Below are 18,465 nucleotides of genomic sequence, written 5' to 3'. Positions count from 1 at the left end.
AAGCATTGATGTTCAAAGATGGAGAGCCGTGAAACTAACTGTAACAATCATCTTTTATGATCTTTCCTTTGTAAAGCTTTCTGTCCATGTTTTTCCTCAAATAAATTTTGAATTTAAATAAAATACAGTAACTACTCAAATCTAAAATGAACCCTAATATCAGATGACTCCCCAGTAATTCTATGTATGAAAAATTTATAAATGTGTTATAATGTTCCTGGTATAGAAAGTAATTACTGGAGGTTTGCCTTGAACTTGTCCCCCTCTCACTGCCACAGCATGGGAAAATATATATTGGGGGGGATCAGTTCTTCCCTTGCCCTCTGCTGTACTTCCACCCCCCATCCTGACTGTCAGACCTTACTCTCCTTGAGCACATGGAAGTGAGGAGTAAATCTGAAAACACTGACTTAGAAATAAACATGTCTGTAGTAATTTGCTTATGTGGGTACCTATTAGGGCTACGCGAAGCTTCGGTCCCTGATTCAATTCTGTGGAGATTCGGCCTGATTCAGTGGCCGAATGTCCAATCCAAATTGAATCGGAAGACCCTTTACTCCCTCCAAATCAAATCGGAACCGTCCGAGTCGAATCAAAACATTTTCGCAATTCGGATGTAGACATAGCTTTAAATGTTTTCTCTATATACCTCAAGGTACCAGGCGGATTGTCAATGTTGCGATGCGAGGGTGGATGGAGCATCCCACAGGAGTGGCAGCAGACCCGGAAGTGGATCAGAAGCACTTCTGGGTCTGCCAGGGAGTATACAGGAGGAGCCCCCCCCCCCCCCCCCCCCAATCAGCAACTGGTGCCTCCTGGGTCTGGGGGGTTACCTAGGGTCCCCCTGCAGCCAGTCATGAAGCCGGAGGCCATGGGGGAACCTCCTCAGCGGATCCAAAAGTGGACCAGACGTTCTTCTGGTCCACTTCTGGGTTCATTGCCGAGTACACAGGGTCCACCCTGAACTCCTGTGGGACACTCTGTCTGCCCCAGCATTGCAGAGCTTACAAGCCACGCCTATACCTCGAGGTATGTAGAAAAAACATTTAAAGCTATGTCTATGGCTGAATCACTGATTCTCCAAATCAGCATTGAATCTTCAGATTCAGATTCAGCCGAATCAAATCGGGGACAGTGATCCGAATCAACTAATCGAATCACTGTCCCCGATTTGGGCTGAATCCGAATTGAATATGGCCTGTTTTGTGCACCCCTAGTACCTATAGACTTAGTTCATCCAAAATTAATGCATCTTACCTTTTTTTGAGCCTGTTGCAAGTTTTAGCACAGGTACTCCATAAACATACTTTTAAGCAGCACTTCTGTACCTGTTTATACATAGGATAATTTCATAGTATAATTTTTTTTTTGCAAAACATGTGCACACATGTATGCATGCACACACAAATGCGACAGTGATCTGGCAGCTTGCAAAGGCTACAGGAATGTGAGGTGAAGAAGGGGAAGGAGTCGGCTACCTTATGCAGTAGCGCAGACAAACCTTGAAGTTACAGGTGCACTCAGCTCAAAGTAAGCACAGACCAATTTTAAATGGACAGGCAAACACATTTTAAAACTAGTATAAATGGTATTGACAAAAGTTCCTCTTAACGTCAGGAGTATCTTAACAAGAAAAAGATGGGAACTTATTGAACCAGTGTTGAACCAAGTAAGAGTAGGCATAATCTGGCTACATATGTTTGTAGCCAGATACCAGGGGAGAGGGATTATAAATGCTTTAAGAAAAGGTGGAGATGGAGACCATCTTGGAGGTCAGGGACAAATGACAATGAAGTGGCAGGGGTAACAATATTATTCAAGAACCCAGAGCTGAGAGCAAAGTGGGTAGAAGAAGTAATGAGTGGCAGATTGCAATGAATTATGCTATCAGTTGGGGGAACAGAATTAGAACTTTTCAATGTCTATGCACCACTGGAAAGCGAGGGAAGGAATGCAGTGCTTAAAAATCTAGTATTTTATGTGGCTGGAGGGCGGCCACACGTGATAATGGGAGACTTCAATTGTCTAATAAAAGTGGGGGATGGAACTGGGGAAGGAGGAAACAAAGCTTTAGACAGCTCATGCAGGCTGTTAACAAACATAATAAAAGAAGAGTTGCTGAGAGATGTGTGGACGGGGAGAAAGTTTTCACTAGAACAGACCCCAGTGGAAAGAAACAGTAAAGAATTGACTTTGTGTTTCTATCAAAAGAAATAGAGATAAGGAATTAAGAAACTATTCATGTGGCTTTTAGTAATTACTGGATGTTGAAGCTGGAAGTGAGTCTTGGTAAGAGCCTTGTGAGAAGGGAAGGGACTGTGGAAATTAAATATGTGGCTATTACAAGATGAAGGGAGATATCAAGTCTCCATGAGACAGTATGAGAAGTGGCAAACACTGAAGAAATATTTTGGGAGTACCAGAGAATAATGAATGATGGTGAAGAAGAGAATGGGAGAATTCTTCAGGAAGGAAGACCAAAGATGTGTGGGGGAAAAGAACAGAAAAGGTAAGAGAGCTGCAGATAAAGATGCAGGAGCTCCTAAAGGAAGACAATGGATACAAGAAGAGCTAGAAGAAACAAGGCACAAGATGGAAATCTGGTTCAAAAGAAAGATGAGAGAGAAAATGTTCTTGGCACAAGGGGTGGGAGAAAATGGAGAACGGCCTTGATACTTCTTGGCCAGGGTGAAGATGTCAAAAGGAGAGCTTAAAGCAGCACGGGAAGAAGGTGTTACCTGGGTGGAAAAGCAGGAGGAGGTGTTGGAGGTGACAAGAAGATTTTATGAAGAGCTATACCATAAGAAGGAAACAGATAGGAAGAAGATGAAGGATTTCTTGGAAAAAATTGAAGAGAAACTAGAGAAGGAGGAAGTAAAGAAGATGGAAGAAAAGATAAGCATACAGAAACTTACAGGACCTTTTTAAAAGAAGGAAATCACTAGAAGTAGATGGACTGCCTATAGAATTTTACAAGAAGTTGGGTAGGGAGGGATATAGTGGAAGTTTTCAGGGAACTAGCAGAAACAGGAGAAGCAGGGAAAGATTTCTACAAGAGGCGATGTGATCTTACTATTCAAGAAAGAGGAGAAGGAACTCCTGAAAAACTGGAGACTGATTACATTCCTTAATATGGACTATAAGTTAATGGCTAAGATGCTGGCTTTGAGGATCAGGAAAAACCTCCAGAAGATAATACATGAAGACTAAGTATGCTCACTACAATGTAGAAGGATCTCCAAAATGATCAGAGTGATTAGAGATACACTCTCCCATATCCAAGAGAGGAAAACAAGCAGAGTTATAGCAAACGTAGATTTAGAAAAAGCATATGATAGAATGGATCATGATTACATATTCAAAGTTCTAGAAAAAATGGGGTTACCAGAAAAAATGGTGTTTGATAAGGTTATTGTATAGAGAAGTGGAGAATCAAGTCCAAATTAATGGAAGCCTAGATAGGGTCTTTAAAATCCATACAGAGGTAAGACAAAGGTGCCCCCTGTTGCTGCTACTGTTTTTGTATGGCATGGAACTGTTAGCACAAAGAATAAGAACAAATAAGATCATAAGCAGAGTAAAGATACTGGGAGGGGAAAGAGGTAAAATGCATACTATATTGGTTGCGATAAATGTAGTGGTTAGAGATAGACTTTTAATGGAAAGGATGTTAAAACACATCAGAATATGGAGAAGCAAAGGAGGCTAAACAAAAGTGATTGAAAAGTACTATAATAGGAGTGGGGAACTGGAGGGACTTGGAGAAGTTGGGCCTTCAAATGAGAGAGAGAAATCAGAGCGCTATGGATGCTGAAGGGAAAAGTAAAAAGTGGCATGGGAAGGGTAAAAAGTGGCAGCAAGGCTACAGCAAATACTTTGGTTATGGTCCAGAAGGATACTGTCCTTTGCTGGAAAAGTAGTGTTTAAAGATGTGCTGCTGATTATTTTATATATAGGAACTGTATTCCCATTGACATGGTGGCAGATAGCAAAAGTACAGAGGGAGATATGTGTGTTCTTCTGAAATGCCAAAAGAGAGAGGCTGGCCAGAGCTGAACTGTACAGAGCAAGGGAGATGGGAGGATGGGGGCCTTGAAATTGTTCATCTGTGTGAAATATGCAAACGCAGTATGCACAGTGGTGATGGAAGGAGAGGAGAAAGCAGTGTGTCACCCAATTTCATGCAGCTGCAGTTTTGGGGAAATGGGGAGTATATCAGACCTCTTTAAAGAGTCCATGGGTGTGGCAACCCCTGATTCATTACACCAGGATAGAAAGTTGCATGCAGAAGTATAAAATAGGAAAGGTAGGACTGGAGGTCCTGAAGGATCATAAGAACTTGATGGAAGCAGTGAGAGAGAGAGACAAGATGGTGCTGGTGGGAAACTTCACAGAAGAACAAGTAAAGATGTGGGGAGCAGTGGTGGGTAGACTATGAAAAAGGCAGCATGCTGATCTAGCATGGATTATTGTAAGAAATATGTTGCCAGTGAGAGAGATGCAATACAGATAGGGCTTGATGAGCTCATCAGGGTGCCAAAGGGAGAGATGCGGGAAGAAGCAGCAGTGGGATGCGTTTTGGGAGTGCATATGTGCAAAGGGAATGTGGAAAAGGGTCTGCTGCTTTCTGAGTGTTACCAAAATAAGCCTGTTGTTAGTGTGGGAGATGGTACTAACTGGATTCATACCAAAGGGACCAGTGGAAACTTTTGAGGACTTTATTAGCATGTGTTAAAACTAGCTTATGGAAAGTCAGAAACCTCTGGGTGTTTAAGGGGTTGGCTTTCACTGAACGAGATTGCCTGAAGCTGGGGCTGCACAAACCAAAATAATACATTTAATTGAGACAAGGAAGAGACTTGAAAGGAAGGGGAGGAGAAGTGGTAGAAAAAGGGGCTTGTACTGGAATCTCAGTATGGGTTTTAGGTCATCAAGAGGCATGATTGCTGTGATCTTCACAGCTTGCCAGCTGCAAGAAAAATGCTGGCAGCAACATAAGCCCCTCTACATGGCTTTCTCTGACCTCATAAAAGGTTTCAGCTCTGTCAGCCAAGAAGTGTTGTGGAGGATCCTTTTGAAGTACAGATGCCCACTAAAATTTGTCATTATTCTCTGCCTGCTCCACAATGGTATGTGAGTGGTGGTTCGCAGTATTGGATCCATCACAGATCCCTTTGAGGTTAAAATGGGTGTTAAGCAAGGCTGCATCATCACTACAACACTTCTCAATATTCCTGCTGTAATGCTACATCTGACCACCAAAAAGCTTCCAGCCAGAGTGGAGCTAAACTGAATGCAGATGGTAAGCTGTTTAACCTTGGCCGACTCGGAGCCAAAACCCAAGATGACCCTGACCTCAATCATTGAACACGAGCACACGCTACAGCATACCGACTCAGAAGCAGACCTTTAAGCAATCACGTCTTTACTGAGGCATACAAAGAAATGGGACTGATGCTTATTATTTAGACAACTAAGGTCCTCCTCCAACAAGTTCCTAATAGACAGTCCACAGCTCCAGTAATCCAGATCAACGATGAGACTGGAGAACGTTAAATATTTCCCATACCCCATCTCTCACAGAAGGCTGACGTCAGCAGAGAAATCCGACATTGCCTCAAATGTGCAGATGCAGCCTTTGGATACCTGAAGAAATGGGTGTTTGAAGATTGTGACATCAGATCTGAAACCAAGCTCATGTTTTATCAAGCAGTTGCGATCCCTATTTTGCTGTACAATGCTGAGAAAACATACAGGAGACATCTAAAGTTGTTGGAGAAGTACCATCAGCTCTGCCTGAGGAAGATCCTCTGAATCCAGTGGGAAGATGGATGCACCAACTTTAGTGTCCTCCTGCAAGTAAACACCACCAGTATTGAGGCAATGATCATCTGACATCAACTTTGTTGGGCTGGTCATGTCAGCTGGACGTCCAACTCCAGACTCCTGAAGTGAGTTTTATTCTTCCAGCTCAGCCAAGGTGCCTGGTCAAGAGGAGGGCAGAGAAGCACTTCAGGGATGTCCTCAAGGACATCTTTTAAAAAATGCAACATCAGTGTGGACTCGCTGGAGACTATTGCCCAAGTCCATCCCAAGAATGGGGGATGCCAGATAACAAAATATGCTGATTAATTGAGCGGCCCCAGCTGCCACTTCTCCCACCACATCTGGGGCATCCCTCCACCCCTTCCATGGCATCGCCACGGGCCCTGTGGGTCCCATGGGACAGGGAAGCAGGCCCTGCATGGCCCCGCACAGCCTGTTTATGTCCTTGGGCCATGGGGGCTTGGCAGCGCAGGCTGCTTTGCCCCAGGCTGTGGGGGCTCGGAGAAACTGGAAGTGCTGCGGTGGGCACTTCCGGTGTCACTTTATTTTACAAGTCAGCATGCCAGTTAGTGGAGCATGCCAGCTTGTAAGATCCTGGATAGTGCAGCTTTTACTGTACTTTGAATTCTCATGACAACAGGAGATTGAAAAGCGAGAGCAGCAGAAACAGCACATTGTGGACCAAATCAAGAATCCAGCACCATCCACCCCATATAGAAACACATGTTGGAGCTGCAGTAGAGTCTGTCAATCCCAGCGAGGCCTCTTCTTCAGACACACAGATAAGATGATCATCCTCAACTGTGAGGGATTTCCAAAGATATGGAGTTGTATGTTTTTCAATATGTAGTTTTTCTGAGATATGACACCTTGGTAAAAGAAGGATGCTCAATACGTGTAGCTTTGTAAGTACAGGGTGATGAATAGGGATTCTGGTTTTCTCGGATTAAAAAACACATATTTTCTGATTTTAAAAATCACAAATTCTCTGACAAAACCCCCAAATTCCATACTTAAAATATAATGCCACTAATATTGGGGGGGGGGGGGAGTGTTTGTGTGTGTATCAGTGTTTTCCAACCCAAGGCACACTTACATGAATAAAATTTTTCACAGCACACCTTTTAATGTATTCCCCATCCTCATACCTATTGTAGCTCATTGCCATGGCAAAATTCCACAGCACGCATGTTCACTTCTGACGACACCCTTTTGTGCCATGGCGCACTAGCTGAGAAACCCTGTGTGTGTGTGTGTGTGTGTGTGTGTGTGTGTGTGTGTGTGTGTAAGTATCAATTGAACACAATGTTTTATTGATATATTTACAATGTTAAAGCAGTTTGGAAGCCTACCAGTATCCCAATCACTATAATACAGTAAATTCTAACTGCATATAAATGTTGGTATTTGATTCTGGGTTTTTTTATCATGGAAAAATCAGAGATCCCCCCCCTGCCCCCTTTGCTCCCCAGGACACAGCCCCATCCCTGCCCATCTCCCTCGCTCACTATGAGGGGGCTCAATTCAGCACCCCCACCCCGCCAGACTTAGCTGCGGGATCTGCTCTCCAGGCTGCCTGGTGGCCATGCGCATTGTGGCAGGCCAGCAGGGGATGCTCCTGTGTTGAGCCACCCTCCCCACTGCGACCAACCACCTTCCAGGCTCTAAGTGCCTCCCTTGGGGGTGCCTCATGTCTGGCCAATTCCTCTTTCTGGAGCACACCCACTAGCCTGGGATAAAAACTGCCACCACCCAAGGCTGAGCTTTATTCTGGCTCTGTGCACCCTGGAAAACACAGGCCTAGTAGCCCTTGAAGGTACTTGACTCACTTCAGGCACTTGGGGGTGCTTCTCTCAGTGGGAAGCACAAGCAGTGGTCTCCCTTAGTCAGCTGAACCAAGGGGACCTCAAGGCATAATCTAGACCCACTCCCAATAAGTCTCCCACGCTAGGTACAAAGGAGAACTTTATTGGTTACAAGGGGTGGGTTGCAATAAGGTCCAGAGTAGAGCAATATCAGAGAAATCCCATAGAGCAAACTGGCATAGCTGGGTAGCCTTTGATCACGCATCTGAGTTACTGCAAGCTACATATCTAGTTAGATCTCAGGTAGCTTACTCACAAGTATCATCCAGAGGCAGGTAGAGATTCCCTCTGGTGGCAGGCAGTTCCTTGATCATGAGTTTTGAGAGAGAGAGCAAGTTTCAGATTGTCCAGCTCCTCTCTCTCTCTCTCTCTCTCTGTCTTCCTCATGGCTGCTGCCTCCTCCTCCTGGGCAGTCTTTAACTTATATAGCCCTTATGACCTCATTTACCTGGTCCAATGGAAGCCAGCACCTGTTGGCTGTCAGCCAACCAGTTTGAAATGCATCACTAGTTGCTGGGCACACTGGCAGTTCCTAGCTCCCTAGGGAATCCAAGCCCCTCACCCAGGTATATGATGCCAGTCATGTAGGCAGAGTGAGCAGGTTTCCCCCCTCCCTCAGGAATGTATCCAGCTCAGGTTACCTAAAGAGATAGGGTGAAGTATGTTCCCTCTTCAGGGCCCATCTTAACCAAATTGTCACAGCAGAGTTCTTGGGGAGAAACAGAGGTGACCTTCTGCCACATGCATGTGTATGTGCACACACATGCATGGCGCACCTTTCCTGACCACCCTCCTCCCACTCTCCCCAGCCCTTTCCAGGCTGGAACTCTGACTCCCTGCAAAGAGCTCTTTGCAAAAGTGGAAAATCCATGTGTTCCTCCATTAAAATGAGAAGTCTGTGTTTTTCTTGGTTAAAAGGGAAAAGCCATATTTTTTTTTCCATTTTTCCATGGGAAACAGAAAACCCAGATCCCTGGTGATAAGTGTGTTTTTAATAAAATTTGTAAAATAAATAAATTCTAATATAATAAAGGGCTTACTCTGTGTGTCTCCATCCATAACACTTTTGGTCAACTGCTTGTGCAGCTGAGAGGGTGGGCAGTGGTTGGCTGCACAGGGCCAGGCAGAGGCAGGTGCACACGCACCCAACAGCTGGCAGGGATGGGGGGAAAGACTGGGGGGGGGGGGGGGGCCCTGCTGCTCAGTGGAAGAGGTGGAGGCGGGCAGACGGGGGGAGCCCCTGTGCAGTGCCTGGATGAGGAGGCAGCAGCAGTGCAGGGAATATTTACATGGTTGGCCCGAAGGCTGGGTGGGTGGGGGGAGGTGGCATCCATGTAAAAACTCCTTGGTTACTTTTAATCTCATTCATGAAGGACAATTGGCTAGTTTAATAAATGAAAATGTTCTCATCAGCATCTTGGCTTTCTGTATGAGAACAACCATTTTTGGCACCAAGGAGAGGGTGTCGGGGCTGGTTCTGGCCCTCCTGGTGCTCATTGAGTATTGCAGTACCTCCAGGTCTGGTGTTCATCCCCTTCCAGCAGAGTAATTGTACCCCCCCTACCCCCGGCCTTCTTTTAAAGGACTACAGACAAAAAAAAAAAACCGTTCTCGTCAATATGTTTGCTTAATGTGTTTAATAGTCCTGCTCAGTGTTGAATGTATTTTATCAACTTTATAGTTGCTTTCCATTAGTGAATTTATGCTGCTTTTGGAAGTAGTTTAATAATAGAAAATATATTTAATGTGGTTTCCTTGGATGCAAATGTAAGACAAGGAGCATCTTTTCCCTTATGCTCTTTCAGGGGGAAAAACCTTCTCTTTTATTTGAGTAATTATGGTATGAATAAAGTATTGAAGTGTTGTATAATGTACATTTACTATAGGGTAAAAGTTTGTTGTGAATTAAATCATATGTCTGGATCCTTGACTCAAAGCTTCTTTTTTAAAATTTTTTTTTAAACTCATGCCTCCAGTAAACCTTTGAAACCCATTGTATTTTTTTTAAGTACCATATTTTTCGGACCATAAGACGCACCTGACCATAAGACGCACCCAGTTTTTATGGCAGGAGAGACTATGTGTGCCGGTGGCCGGCCATTTTTATTGCCAGCTCCCGGTCACCGGCACGGGCGCCGGCTTCCAGTGTAAACAAGCGGCGGATGTCCCGCTTGGGCTCCGCGGGCAAGCTCCGCCCCGTCTCCCCGGGACACGGCATAAACAAGCGGCGGGTGTCCCGCTCGGGCTCCGCCGCCTCCACGGGCAAGCTCCGCCCCGTCTCCCCGGGACACGGCATAAACAAGCGGCGGGTGTCCCGCTCGGGCTCCGCCGCCTCCGCGGGCAAGCTCCGCCCCGTCTCCCCGGGACACACACCTTCGGACCATAAGACGCACCCTCGTTTTCCCCCCACTTTTGAGGGGAAAAAAGTGCGTCTTATGGTCCGAAAAATACGGTATGTGTTCAGCATAAAACTGGTCCACCTATTCCTTGGTTTGCCCTGTGGCTAATTTAAGGAAATCAGACACACAGATGAATTTCCACTATCTTAATCATTAGCTTGGTAGATGTATTTGATGTCAAAGGTTAGCTTTTAACCATGTCTTGTTTTCTCCCTGCAGAAGGAAGGAGACACAAAGGAAAGATCTGTTTTTGATATTCCAATCTTCACAGAAGAGTTCCTGAATCATAGTAAAGGTGAATTAAATTCAAACACTATTTCTAGCAGCTTTGTCACAGAACTGTCAATCCAGCTGAAATATTGGGGAAGGAGAGCGGTGGTGGCAGAACACTTTACATGAATGAAATTCCATGGTTCAGTGTGTTAGTGTAGATACCATACCTTTTACAAGTATACATGATGAGTAGACAGCCATTCCAGATTTTCCTGCTGAGAATGGGTACAAGCTGTAGGTAAATTGAGAGATGCTAATGTCCATGACTTCCCTAGCTAGAATTGTTGCGTAGAGTGGAGATGCTAGTAAGATTTAATTAACAGTCACTGAAATTAAATTTGGGGAAAGCCAAGTAAATCACCTAGGCTGTAACCTATGGCCAAAACCATTCCTACAAAATATTTTCCATTTCTGTATTTGTTTGGATTGTTACAAGCCCATAATGATGGGGTTTCTGCCAGTTTCCTTAGAAGATAATGCCACAATCTAATAGATTTCAAGCTTCAGACATTTTTCCTCATGTTCAACTTAGATGTATATCCTTCTGATACTAAGGGGCACCTGTGCACATGCCCAATGCCTGCTCCGATGTGTCCTAATGAGAACACATTGGAACAGACTTGCTTAACGGAGTCTGCTGGAATGTGCTAATAAGCACGCTCCAGCAGCCTCAGCGTTATATGTATTCAGTGTCCCCATGCTTCAAAATGGCAGCAAGGGCACGTTCACTAATTAAAACTCATTCAACAAGCTTTAAAGTACCTCTGCCACCATTTTAAAGTACAGGACACTGAATACATGAGACATGGTGGGCACTTTAATTAAAGTGGCTCCTGAGAGCCACTCTAATTAAAGTGCCACACCTCCACTCCAAAGCATGTGTAAAGAGATCCTAGATGACTGTCATGTTGCTAGTCCTCTTGTCCTTATATTGCTAAGCTATACTGGACTGAACATGTTCACAATAGTTCTTCTAATCTTACTTCCTACATCAGGGGTGGGCAAAATACGGCCTGGGGACCAGATGCAGCCTGCCAGGCCATTGTATCTGGCCTGCAGGGCCCCTAAAAAATTTAGAAAATTAATATTTATCTGCCCTGGGCTGCCTGTCATGTGGCCCTCGATGGCTTGTCAAAACTCACTAAGTGGCCTTTTGCCCAAAATAATTGCCAGCCCCTGTCCTAAATCAATCGCCCTATTCATTTTTTTTCTTCTGCTCTGAACTCTCTAAGTTGTCATTATCCCTTGGATATTAAAAGACTCTGACCTGTATGACATAGTCTGGGTTCTATCAACTCCCTGCTCTGTGGAGTGATACCTTTTCATTTGTAGCCCAAAATTGCATTCATTCTTTTAATCATCTTTAGCTGAGCAGATGCCTTGGAGCATTCTGCTTTACTCTTCAGCAATCACTGGGGTAATTTTTATAGGTACATTTCATGTCTCTTTTTTTGGTGGGGGTATTCACAGCCCGTGAGGCAGAGCTGCGGCAGCTGCGCAAATCCAACATGGAGTTTGAGGAAAGAAATGCTGCCCTGCAGAAGCATGTGGAAAGTATGCGCACTGCAGTAGAGAAGCTGGAGGTAGATGTGATACAGGAGCGCAGCCGGAACACAGTGCTGCAGCAGCACCTCGAGACCTTGAGGCAGGCACTTACCAGCAGCTTTGCTGGAGTCCCACTGCCAGGTAATCCTTTTCCTTCTGAATACCCTTTGTCCATGGTTAAGCCAAACTGCTGTTTGTTGTATGGCACATTGAGTTGTTCCTATTCTGTGATGTAGATTTATTTCTGTGCCTTGTCTTTGCTGGATGTTGGAACCCTGATAATGAGTGCAAGGAGCTGTATGGAGTTAACTCTGCCTTGTCCCAGTGCTGGAACATGTTAGCATTACTGCTCTGTGCTGGGAATTTTCTTTTCTTAAGTGGTAGTGGGGAACTGATAGTCCCACTTAGTCTGTCACAGGAATCCATGAATGGTACCATACAGCTATGTAGCACTTTGTTTTGTTGCTAATGATTTATACTGTGCTTTAGTTACATTACTTTGGCTCTAACAACTTTCCCCCATGGAGTATGTTTCCATTTTAACACTAATCCTCCTTGGAATGGTAGGTAATATTTGGTATTTCTGCAGTCATCTAAATGTCCTGTGGTTTTTTTTTCCCTTTGTTCTGTTATATTTACTATAGGCACTGGAGAGACCCCTACAATGGAAACCATTGATTCATACATGAATAGACTGCACAGTATTATCCTGGCTAACCCACAGGAGAATGAGAACCTCATAGCCACAGTCCGAGAAGTGGTAAACCGACTTGAACGTTAGTGATTGGGTAAGTACTCCCTCCTTCAGATTGGTTTGCTTGCCAGCACTGTATCTCTTGAGAGATGTTTTTGTCAAAACCACAAAAGGTAGTTAGATGCTCCACCCCATTTTATTTTCAGTGGGAACTGGATGTACATCTCCTATTTTTTACTTAGAAAATTCAATCCTTGACTCGTACATAAATTCTTGGCAGGGTTGCAAGATCATTTCGCACCTTGACTGGTATGTCAAGTGAATAGTATGGAATAGATTGCCAAAGGAAAAGAGAAAAGGAAAAATATTCCTTCACATGTATGACCTACTAGCTAGTAAAGCTATGGAAAATGATAATGCAGAAAAATATTGTTTCCCTTAAGCATGGTGAATCTGAAGAATTCCACAAAAAGCATTGGTTCTGATAATCAATGAAAGAGCCTTTTATCTTAAAAATGTTGTACGCCAGCTAATTCACGGCTACTTAACATCTTGCAGCTATCAAATCCATAACATGTACAGACTGTCAAATTGGTTACATGTCAAGATCATTTGTATCTGAAGATGTGTGGGTAAAAAGATTTCAGTTATACTGAGTCAGATCCACCCATAACATTTACTGGGTGTTGATGATCTTATGGTTATATATGTAGTACTATAGAGATCGCGATTCTGCACATTTTGTTTTGCGGCTGACTAGCTGGGAAAATCCTAATAGGAGACTCGCTGAAAAATATACAAACAAAAAAAATACACACATTCTGCCATGCCACATTACTCTCATATTGCACATCATGGTGAGGTAACAGGATTCTAGAGTAGCTTTTGGGAATCAAAGGCCTTGGACATGAATCTCTTCCCTGCTTTTGTTGTCACAAGTACACGGGCTTGGATTATTTGGGCATACATGCAGAACAAATTTATATAATGTGAGTTTCGAATGGTATGTATAAAAGCAAATAAAACTCTGGTTCACCATGTTATGATGGGACGGGGTCTATCTGCAAATATGAAGGCAGGACTTGTCATCCTTCTTGGTCCTGACCTTTTGTGATATTGCATAGAGCAATTAATTAAATGTTCCCCGTTACAGCATGGCTTAAGCTAAAAGATCATTGTCCTTCTAATGGGTAGCCAGATGGAACGGACTATAGTTCTAAGAGATGACTGAGCTCCCAGTAGAATAAATAAGTGGCATTACTGCTTCCATTTATGAAGGGGAACAGCTTGTAGCTCTAGGTCTGGGATTTTCAGTAGCTCATCAGCCTTCTCATTTTCACACACTGCTTTCAATTATTACTGCTGTAAACTTAAAGAGAGAGAACTGGGGGATGGGAGTGTCTGTGACAGAATCTGGTAACTGGCCAAGTGATTTCCTATCAGTCAGGTGCTGGAAGGGCACTCCAGGCCCAGAGATGGATGTTTTCTCTTTAAAGTACCTTGCCAGAAAAACCTAACTCAAGGCTACTAAAATCTAGAAAGTGTCTGCTGTAGGCTTTGGTTCCCAGCTGCCATGGAAAGCTCTGGAGGATTCTTATTTGTTAAGAGTTGCAGACATTTTGTGTGGTTTCAAAATGTAAATATTTTACTCTTGAAGAAATTGGATTCAGCTGCAAGCAGTTGGGAAAAATAATCTTTGCTCCAAAATTTTTTGTCCCCAGTTATGGTTAAAAATACAACTCCCATTCCCTTACCCCCGGAAAAAGTAGAAGAGGCAGTTGTAAGATGCGATTAATACTGACCTAGCTTCATTATACAAATATGTACAGACAACAAGGCCTGATGTTCCAGATACTCACAATGTAATTAATTACTCTGACACTCACTTGGCAGTAGCTAAAATCATTTGAGGGAGGAGGGGTGGGGTCAGTGTGGGTGTAACCACAGGAGAAGGTAGAACTTCTGAATAAAAGAGAGTACCTTGAAATAGAAGAAGAAAAAGAAATGAACAACAATAGCCACATACTGAATCTGATTGGTAAATTGTCAGCACCATTGTGTCCCATGTTAGCTTGCACATAATATGTTCTCCCAAATAGCATCTGTAGCTGACCAAGCAGTTTTCTTGATGTTTAGAAGCACATTATAAATTTAACAGAAAGCTATTTGTTTTTACAATTACAGTATTTGTCAGGGACAGTATACTTGGAGTTGAGCTGTTACTTGCTGGCTGAAGTTCTTAATAAATAGTTTTATTACAAAGGAGCGAAGAACAGAAAGATTCAAATTAACCATCCAAAAATATCACCACAAAGCCCTGTTTCATCTCAATGGATTAGTATACACTTCTACTGCTTATTTTTCTGTTTCATCTGCAGGTCTTGTGGCCCAGGGATGCTTAACAAAAGTGATTCAGCCACTGAGGAATGAGAAGCCATGGTGGAAACAAACTGGGGGTAGGAGGCAGGATTTGTCCTGGTCCCTGCCTGCAGAGCTTGCTTCTGGAGCAAACATTTCAGTGCATTAAAAGCTCCTAAAAAGCCACAGGCACCACCTGCAAAACCTCTGAACTGTCCTGTATGTAGATCTTTCAGAGCATGTGAATTTGGTGCAATCTTCAGTTTCCTGTCATTTCTGCTTGATGTGGGAAGTACAAATGCAGTGGACTGGATGGCCTTGGAGGTGAACCTTCCCAGTCTGTAAAGTGAAGTCAGCCTTTCTGTTGTGGAAATAGATATTTGAAATGTTGCATTGTTTTCTCTCTCTCGCTCTTTTTTTGTCTTAAAATTTTAAGCTGTGGAGTTACCTTCCTCCCTTCCAGTCTTCTCCTGTCCTTTTCCTGTTTATTGGTGCTCAGCATAGCAACACCTAGGTTCTTCACTGCAACACTGTGTCTTCATTAGTGTACCATCCTGCCCTGCCTGCTGTCTTCAAAACAAGCTTCTCTTCAGCATTACCCTGGGGGAAGGGGTTGGGCTTGCCTACATCCTACAGTGTGAGGTTCCTCTCTGCCTGGTCTTGGATGTAGTTAGTGCTTCATGACTGAGTTGCTTCAAAGGAGGGACTCTTTTCTCATCCCCCCACCCAGCTCTGGTTTCCAAGTACCTTTCCCTCATGTACAGTGTCCTGCTTTTCAGCAAGACTGGTGTTCTTATCTCTTGAAAATGTCTGTTGGAGTATTTTACTACCGAAAAGGTCAGTGGTAATCAAGAGAGAAAGTGAAAGGTCAGCTCCCCATAGCCTGCAGGAAAAGTACAACTTTTTTTTGAGACCAAAACATGTGGCTTTTCTTTCCATTGCTGTGTTGCTTAGTCTAATTTACTCTGAGCTGTAGCATGAAAGTGTGATCTTGTGTTCAAAGTGGTATCTCTTTAAACACAGAGAAATAGACAGTGGAATTACATTTTTCAGTACCCTTCTGGTATTGTAGCACCTAAGAAACTGCATGTGTAGAAGTGCATATATTGCTCTGGAAGTAAATTATAACAGCAGAGAGGTGTTTTAACGGGGAAGCGGTTTCCCATAGAATTCCACAGTTCATTCCATGACTCCCTGCACATTTATTATTAAGCATCATTTATGGAGACTATAGCTTTGTACTTACGATATTCCTAAATGGCCTTTTAATCTCATCAAGTGTTGCTTTGCTTGCTAGGCTCTGTACTTTCTGAGCTGCACCATATCTCATTATCAAAGATAGAGGTATCTAGTGTCTATACCAATTTATGCAGATTTTTGCAACCCTTCATTTCTGCCAGATTATTCATTTAGGTTCCTGTTGTGTACTTATTGGATACTTTTGGGCTTTACTATGATGAAACTTTTGGGCTTTACTATGATGGATAAACTATTCTCTCACTCCTACATGATACCTTCCTTGCTTCTCTTTCAGACGGCCTTAAAGATTTTCCTGTTATGAGTTGGGGAATGCTTTTATTACCTGGCCTCATTGGTACAATCAGTATGACTTTCATGTATCTGTAGTGCAGGCATTGGACTAAGTTTTATGCTGGAAGATTAAATAGTGGGGGGGGGGGGTTCCAATGCTACACTGACAGACTTCACACCTTTCTGAAGCTGCCTCCAAGTCAAAGCCATTTGAGTCAGGGTTTCCTAAGCTCACTGCTGATGCTTTGACTACAGCTGAGCAACAGGTCTTCCTTCATGGAGGGACATTTTTCTTATGTCTTGAAAATGAGAGAGTTCATTCAAATGAACCACAACTTTTGTTTCATTTACTTCCATTTTTTAACACTCACAAGACCTGCTGATGTTGGCATGAACTGTTTATGAATTCTATAATGAACAAGAGGTTATGGGAGGAAATCCTGAATGCTAATAGTGCCTCAAGAAAAAGCACTCGCCCCTACTCAGACATGCATCCAGTTACTGTGCAGTTGGACAGTACAACTCAGCCAAAGTTGGCCCACTGAGTTTTTCAGTTCAGTCTGTGGTAACTTGTCATCAGTATAGTGGTGTACCTGACTGACTCCAGGACTTGGTATGAAATGCCTAGTTTGATCCACCTTGAGCCCCTCTGCCAAGTTTGATCCACCTTGAGCCCCTCTGCCTTGCACATCTCTACATTTAAGGTGTGAGTGGTTACGCACAGCAGTGTCTTAAACAAATTGGAAGCAGCCATCCACTCTTGGCATGTTGCCAATACATCTCAATTGGACAAAGCATGGCCATTCTTAGATGGATTATTCAAAGAGGTAGTTACTGTTTGTGGGATACTGACTGACAAATTTCTCCCACCCACAAAAAGGGAGAGATCTGATGCCATGTTACATTTCACAGTTGCTAGGGAAAAATTTGGTTCTTGTTCTCCAGCAGTCTTACTTTGTCTTATTAAGAATCTTCATCTCTGCACTGATTAATCTTATGAAAAATGGGCTTTGCCTTTTCAGTGTTTTTTATGAGTGTCACTTCAGTTTACATTTTTCAGTGTGTTGGCTGACAAAAAAAATTAGGTGGGCGATGAGGAGAGAAGTAGGATGCTTTCTTCACTGAGGAAAATGTTAACAAAAATACATGAAAATGGAGTCCATTTGTTGGATTAATGTGTTTGGAATTGTTAAAATGCCAAGTTTTCTGTACAAATGTTTTTGTAATTAAACTTTTAGACTTCCTTTGTTTTTTAAGAAGTTGATGTGCTTGCTTGACATTTGCTTCATTAAAACTGTTCAACATTGAATCCATTCTGATTCAATTTTAACTGCATTTTAATGAGAAATCTTAACCAGCATTGCCTACTTGTCTGAGAGACTTTGTTAACTCCACATTAATCACCAACACTTAGGCAATCCAAATCAGTAATGTGTTTGTTTCTCCAATTGTTCATTCAAATGACGTTGTACCTGTTTGAGGTTCTGTTGTTTTAATGGATCTTAGAACAACTTGATGGGCAGTAATTCATTTTTATGTGAAGGTGAAGTGCAAACCAGGGTGGGGGAGAATGCTCAGCTCTTACCCTGTCTATCAGAACTGATGGCTGTTCCCAATCCTTTGTTTTTCTGTGCAAAAATGGATTTTACTGAAAAGAGATAGTGGTGCATAGATGTCTTCCTTTGAAGTATAGCTTCTTGCTTCATCTGAGGAGTATAAGGCACGGTTAAACTGGTGAGGCCAATTAAGATATAATAGTTTGACTGAATCCATATTGGGGTTATCCCTATGCAATGAATAGCATATCATCCTTGGTCATCCAACCTGAGTCAACTAAACATGGCCTCAGTCTCTTTGCCTTCACCCTTCTGTCCTCATTTTTTATCTCTCCCTCAGTTTCTCCCCACTATATATTTTTTCCTCCTTCTTGTAATTACCTTCCATATTGCTGTGGTCCCTGGCTCTCAACTTCTTT

The 18,465-nt window shown here is 43.1% G+C and overlaps 1 protein-coding gene across 7 annotated transcripts in view; it reads left to right on the top strand.

Annotated features, from left to right (window-relative positions):
- Nucleotides 1-17,816, top strand: part of HMG20A (high mobility group 20A) — an 87,706-nt gene extending 69,890 nt beyond the window's left edge. For all 7 annotated transcript variants that reach the window (XM_090028739.1, XM_090028742.1, XM_090028745.1 and 4 more), the window contains 4 exons: nucleotides 10,310-10,385; nucleotides 11,834-12,049; nucleotides 12,553-12,696; nucleotides 14,981-17,816. In XM_090028739.1, coding sequence (XP_089884865.1) covers nucleotides 10,310-10,385; nucleotides 11,834-12,049; nucleotides 12,553-12,689 — 429 coding nt within the window. In that variant the 3' untranslated portion in view covers nucleotides 12,690-12,696; nucleotides 14,981-17,816. The remainder of the gene's footprint in view (nucleotides 1-10,309; nucleotides 10,386-11,833; nucleotides 12,050-12,552; nucleotides 12,697-14,980) is intronic.
- The last annotated feature ends 649 nt before the right edge of the window (nucleotides 17,817-18,465 follow it).

The sequence above is a fragment of the Crocodylus siamensis genome, chromosome 15, assembly GCF_052110815.1.
Source record: "Crocodylus siamensis isolate JL-2025a chromosome 15, ASM5211081v1, whole genome shotgun sequence".
In the NCBI taxonomy this organism is placed as follows: Eukaryota; Metazoa; Chordata; order Crocodylia; family Crocodylidae; genus Crocodylus; species Crocodylus siamensis.
The sequence above is the reverse complement of the archived record's forward strand: the minus strand, read 5'-3'. Positions and strand labels throughout refer to the sequence as shown.